Source organism: Crocodylus porosus, unplaced genomic scaffold (genome assembly GCF_001723895.1).
Source record: "Crocodylus porosus isolate Cpor-Errol unplaced genomic scaffold, CroPor_comp1, whole genome shotgun sequence".
Taxonomy (NCBI): Eukaryota; Metazoa; Chordata; order Crocodylia; family Crocodylidae; genus Crocodylus; species Crocodylus porosus.
In genome coordinates, this window is record NW_017728943.1 from 22,000,570 (window position 1) to 22,006,857 (window position 6,288).

Consider the following 6,288-nt stretch of genomic DNA (forward strand, 5'->3'; position numbering starts at 1 on the left):
GGGTGTGGATGGGATGCAGACCTCTGTCCCTGCCCACTGCCCCCACAATCATTCTTGACAGGCAATTTGCTAGTATCTCTATATTAGTGGTGTTTGATTTTAATGATGGGAAAATGTCAATTTGGGGTTCCTTTTTTTAAATCTAAAAATTGGGGATTTTTTTTTAAATCAGAGAAAACCAAGATTCCTGATTATCATATTATTCTTTTATACATCTATAATTATTATATATATTACTAGCCAATAGCCCATCAGGAATCATGGGGGCAGAGAAAAAGCACCAACCCCCACCCCCCTGCCATCTCCCAGGAAGGGAGGTGGGGGGGTTGTTCCACTGTCCCCTCTGCTCCCCTATATTTATAATATTAGAATTATCATATTATTCGTCTATACATATAATTATTATTATAAATATTATCACCTATTATTATGTTTATATACTTCTATATTATGATATTCTTTTACATATATAATTATTACTTTATATAGCATCATATTATTGTTGTATATAGATATATGGATATTTATATATAGATAGATAGATATAATCATTATATACATTATTCTCACATCATTGTCATTGCTATATAAGTGCAGCAACACCAAGTGATGGTGACACAAGTGACAAAAGGAGCAGCACAGCCGCAGAGCTGGCAGGGTGACGAGAAGGGCAGTAATGATGACAAATGCAATGAGGACAATGGCACAATTGCTAATGACATCCATAGCCATCGTTAGGACAGTCACCCCAAAAAACGGAGGGACCCAGGCTCAGAACCAGCGATTTCCCCCTGGGCCACAAGGGGGCAGCTGTTCCAAAGGCCCGCCCACCAGCACTATGACCTCAGACCTCTGACCTCACTGTGATCTCCCCGCCATGGCCCCGAGGGCTCTGGCATTGGCCGCGCTGCTGGCACTTACCCCAAGCCAGGCCCTGCCATGTCCCCGCGACCGCCCCTGCACAGTGCCTGCCATCTCCCTCAACCCCGTGACGCTGCTCTGCCCAGGTGGGCCAGGCACCGTGACCTGGCTCCGTACCTCCCCCCTGCGCCTGCTGCGGTTCTCAGGGGGTGCCCGCCTGCTCCCGGGGGGTGCCCTGCGCCTAGCAGCACCCTGGCCCAGAGACTCGGGGGTCTACACCTGTCGTCGCGGCGATGCCACTGTGGCTTGCTACGAGCTGGCCGTGCAGGACGTGGGGCAGCTGCACGTGAGCCACATGGGGCACGGGCAGGTGCCACTCAGCCCCCGCTGGCCCCTCTTCACAGCCTGGGCACCCTGGCAGGCCTGCGACCGCTGTGGGGTACCTGGCGAACGCAAGCAGGTGGGCTTCTGCTACGCCACCCAGCCCAGGGGGCTGCCCCGGCCCTGTGGCCTCACAGGGGCATCACACCCCCCCCGCGGCCCCGAGCTACGGGTCAAGGGCTGCTGGGTGCCCTGCGGGTGGCGACGAGGTGGCGACAAGCCCAGGGGGGCCCCACGGCTCCTCCTCACCCACTACCCACTGCACTCAGCGGAGGAGACCCGGCTGCGCTGCCCAGCGGCCTCCATCTACAGGTAGACCCCACCCCCAGGGGGGTATCTGCCCAGAGCCCCACCCACTCCCTGCCCCAGCTCTGCCCCCAGGGGGGTAGCCGCCCCACAGCCTCACCCACTCCCTGCCACAACTCTGCTCCTGGGGGTATCTGCCCCAGAGCCCTGCCCACTCCCTGCCCCAGCTCTACCCCCCAGGCCCAGCTGGTTAATCATTGGCTGCAGCCCTGGACTTCAACCCCTGGTGGCACCAGGGCTGGTCCCATGCCCGAGTCAAGGAGTGGGGTGAGACACAGTCATCCAGGCAGCCCTACGCCTGACCCAGGGCGCAAGGTGGGACCCAGGCATCCTGGTAACTCTGTTCCCGACCCAGGAGTCTCAACAGCCTTGTGCCGAAGCCAGGGAGTGGGGGTGGGCCCCAGGCATCTTGGCGGCGCTGACCCTGCTTATGTCCCTGCAGCCCCGTGGCGTGGCAGGCCAACACCACAGCCCTGAACCGCCTGCAGGCTGGCGCCGGGGCCCCGCGGCTGGACGAGGCGTCGGGGGGTGCGGTGCTGGTGCTGCCTCCTGGTGCCACCCCGAGCACCTACCACTGCTATGTGGGGGGCCACCTGGCTGCCCTCTTCTGGCTGGGGCCAGCCCCAGCCCCCACACCTGCCCGCGGTGCTGCTCACGCCTACAGAGCCATCGAGGCAGCGGTGGTGGGGCTGGCACTCTTTCTTGTTGCCCTCCTCGTCCTGGGGTTGCTGGAGGCCTGTCGGCGCCGCCCCGGGGCCCTTGGCAGCTAAGCAATAAAGAATGTGCAGCTCTGAGTGTGGGGACCCATGCTGAGTGGGGGATGCGAAGGGGCCCCTACAAGCCTCCAATTCCCACCCCTTAGGTCCCCAGGTCCCTCCCACAGCTGGAGAGGACCCAGGTGCTTCCCAGCCCCCACCTCCTCCCCATTCACCCCCCAGCCCCGACTCCTCCTGCAGAGCTGGACTGGACACAGGCATCCAGGCTCCCAGCACCCCCTGCTCACCCCCCAGCTCCCACTGCCCCTCAAGAGCTAGAATGGATCAGGCTCCCAGCCCCTCCACCCATCTCTGCCCACCCCCCCCAGCCCTTCCCCAAGCAGGGAGAGAACCCAGGCATCCGGGGGTGGCATCCGTACGGGGTGCGGGGGGGGGGGCACACAATGGGCCAATTCTCGGCCCTGCACAGCCAGGCCTTTGTGCCGGAGCTGACACCAGGCGGGCGAGCTCACTAGCATGTGCAAGGAACACCATGTCCCCCCACCCCAGCCAACCCCACTGCCCCCCAGGAGCTGGAGAGAACCCAGGCATCCGGGCTCCCAGCCCGCACAGGACCCCCTGTGCAAACTCACCTGGAGTTGCTCATCATGCCCACGTGTACCACGACCCTTTGCACGAGGGGCCTGTCCTGGCATGCGAGGAAGGCCCAGCCAAAGCCCTCCAATCCTGGCTAGCATGCAAAGGAGCCCTGGAGCCTTGTCCCAGCCTCCACACAGCCACCAAGTGTTCAACCGTCCTGTAAAGCCCCCTCCCCTGCCCCTGGCTCCACTTTGTGCACAAGGACCCCACCCCCCGGTGCCTAAGCCCCTGCCCCTGGGGGGGGATTGGGGCTCACAATGCGCACAGCTCTGGGGGAGGAGCAGCTGAGGAGCCCACTGTAATGCCAGCCCTGGAAATGTGTCTGTCCCTGTCCCCATCCCACCCCCACCAGCCAGCTGGGGGGAGGAGGAGAGAATGGGGGGTCTGGGGGCGGGGCCTGCATGGGGCGGAGCTGGGTGGCCCCTCCCCTTTCCTGCCCCCCCACAATGGGTACATAATCCCTGCCCCCGGGGGAGCCACAGAGGGCCCTTGTGTCCCCCACCTACACCGGACAGCAGCTGGTACAGCCTGGATCCCCCAGACAGGCAAGTAGGACCCCCAGGGCACTGGGGCCGGGACACCTGGGTTCTCTGGGAGGGGAACTGGGGGGTGGGGTTGATAGGGGTTCGGACAGTGGGTTCTCTAGAAGGGGGGTGGGGGGAAGTTGACAGCTCAACCCCCTCCTGTGTCTCTGCAGCCCCCCACCCCAGGTTAATGAATGCTGCTAGGTCCTTCTTTTTTTTTTTTTTTTTCAAGGGACCCAGGCTCTAACGGGTTAATGGGGGGAGATAATACTTCATGACTGCCCCCCATGAGTTATACCCCTCCCCCACCACATGAAGTCCTGGATTCTAATGAGTGAGGTTAATTAATATTCAGAATTAGCCTCATTAGTGTGCAGCCCAGCCAGTAAGGGGTTAACAGGGCTGGCAAGAGGATCCCCATTTAGGCTTGGGGTGAAGTGACCCTGGGTGACAAGCAGTCCGATTAATTAGAATCCTATGATTAGGGACTCATTAGCACACACCCCTCATTAGCCTATGCTAATCAGAGCCAGGTAAGAGGCTTTTTTCTACCTGTAAGGTCTTGCAGCCTGGGGCAGGAAGGGTTAATGAGACCTTGCTGTAGGGTGAACCAATGGAGTGATGCTATTAACAGCTTGAGCTGGGGGTCAACAGGTTAAATTTGCATCCATGAGCATCTAATCAGCATCCACTTCCCTGCAGGTGGCAGCCAGGGGAGGGTTAAAAGGACTTCTGGGCACTAATGAGCCAAAAGGGTTAATTAATGAGCTCATCAGCTATTCATAATAATTAGCAAGGGTGGGGTCTGGGGTAGGAGCCACCCTGGGGCAGGGAAGCCAGATGGGGGCTGCTCCCTGCCACAGCCAGACACGGCTCCTCTCCCAGGGCCCCGTTATATGTGGCCATTCCTAGACTCCCCCGCAAGAGCCAGCCGCCTCTTACCCAGGGCTCTGTTCTGCTCCACTGTTCTGAGTGGCTCCACCCTAGAGCTGGCTTCATCATCCCCGGGACTGGGGTGTCCCAGGCACCATCCTGCTCACCACAAGGCAGGGAGGCCCCATTGGTGCCCCTCACTCCTGACTGACAGCCCCTGGCCCCCCAGCCCTGCCAGTGCCCCTCACTCCTGACCCACAGCCCCCTGCTCACCCAGCCCTGCAGGTGCCCCTCACTCCCAACCTGCAACCCCTTGCCCCATCCCCAGCCAGGCTGGTGCCCCTCACCCCCAACCTACAGCCCCCCCAGGCAGTGACGTCAGGGGGTTGCTATCAGCAGTGCCAGGACAATCAGCTGTGTTGTGGGGGGGTGGGGAGGAGTGGCACTGCCAGGCTGTACCCAGAGCAGCTGCACGGAGCCTGGCACCCCAAGGACCGGCAGGCCCCACTGCCCTCTTGAGCAGGAAGAGAACCCAGGCGTCCGGGCTCCCAGAGCACATCCTTGAACTGAAAAGGGAGTGGGGGGGGCAGAGGGTGAGAACAGGGGGCTGGGAGCTCAGACACCTGGGTTCTCTCCAGCTCTGAGAGGGGAGTAGGGTCTGGGGGGGTGGAGGAGTGGGAGCTGGCAGCCTGGACCCCTGGGTTCTCTCCCCAGGGTACAGGGTATTGCGGGTGGGGGAGAATGGAACCCATGGAGGAACCAGGGCTAGACTCGTTCCCCCATGGGGGGGGGAAATTACCATGGCAACGCCAGGCTTCCTTCCTGGGCTCCATCTGGTTCCTGTGGTGATACATCCCAGATCCTGTGTACCACCCCCACCCCCCCATCCTGTCCAGGATCAGGCCCATGACTCATCGCTGCAGCAGCAGTCGCCCACTCCGGGGTGCAGCTGGCTCTTGGTGGGGTTGTGGGGGCTGCTCGTCTGGTGCTGAGATGCAGCCTTCTCTGGGGAGGAACAGCAGGGAATAGAATGGGCATGGGGAAGGGGCCCCAGCCCCAGGCTCCTAGAATAGGCATGGGAGAGGGGCCCCAGTACTGAAATGCAGCCAGCTCTGCAGGGAGGAACGGCTGCCTGTACCACTCTGGCAGAGGTCTTACCTGGCACGGGGATGCAGCCAGCTCTGGGGTGGAGCAGTGGAGAACAGCCACATATAGCATCCGGGGTAGAGATGCAGCCCACTCTGGATGCAGCACATAATGCAGCCAGGGCTGGGTTCACTGGGTGCTGAGATGCTGCTGGTTCTGGGGTAAAACAGCCACATATAGCACTGGAGTCATAGATTCATAGATGCTAGGGTCAGAAAGGACCTCAACAGATCATCGAGTCCGACCCCTGCCTAGGCAGGAAAGAGTGCTGGGGTCAGATGACCCCAGCCAGATGCCTATCCAGCCTTCTCTTAAAGACCCCCAGGGTAGGGGACAGCACCACCTCCCTTGGGAGCCTGTTCCAGATTCTGGCAACACTTACCATGCAGAAGTTTTTCCTGATACCTAGCCTAAATCTGTCAGTTTGTGACCACTGTTCTCTGTCAACCCACACTGTGCTACAGCCAGCTCTGGGGTGGGGGAGCTCTGGGAATGGCTGCATATAATATACCCAGAGAGGGCTCGCCTGGTACAGAGATGTGGCCAGCTCTGGGGTGGGGCAACAGCTGAGTATAACACTGCATGGAGTGAGGAGGGGATGCAGTCAGCTCTGGGGTGGGCCATGGCCTAGCCTGCTCCACCCCAGAGGCAGCTGCACTGCAAGCCCCAGTGCCCACCTCTGGGAGGGAGCACTGGACTGTGGCCCCTTTGTGGTGGGGGGACCGAGTTGGCAGCGCCTGGCACGCCAGGAATGCTCTGGGGAAGGAATCTGTGAGGGATGGGACAAGGGAGGGGGGTCCTGGCTGGGGAAACGCAGGCCCGGCCGCTCTCTGCCGGGGACA

At 60.3% G+C, this 6,288-nt stretch overlaps 2 protein-coding genes across 3 annotated transcripts in view; both read left to right on the plus strand.

Moving 5' to 3' along the window:
• The first annotated feature begins 515 nt into the window (after positions 1-515).
• Positions 516-2,359, plus strand: FAM187B (family with sequence similarity 187 member B). Its single transcript, XM_019548659.1, has 2 exons — positions 516-1,554; positions 1,991-2,359. The coding sequence occupies exons 1-2, from the start codon at positions 878-880 to the stop codon at positions 2,316-2,318; spliced, it is 1,005 nt and encodes a 334-aa protein (XP_019404204.1). The 5' UTR covers positions 516-877; the 3' UTR covers positions 2,319-2,359.
• Positions 2,360-3,350: 991 nt separating this feature from the next.
• The window catches only part of MAG (myelin associated glycoprotein), a 16,050-nt gene continuing 13,112 nt past the window's right edge, over positions 3,351-6,288 (plus strand). The window contains exon 1 of one of the 2 annotated variants that reach the window (XM_019548945.1): positions 3,351-3,448. The gene's annotated coding sequence lies outside the window, so the exon portion shown is untranslated. The remainder of the gene's footprint in view (positions 3,449-6,288) is intronic. The other variant, XM_019548944.1, reaches the window with a different exon arrangement.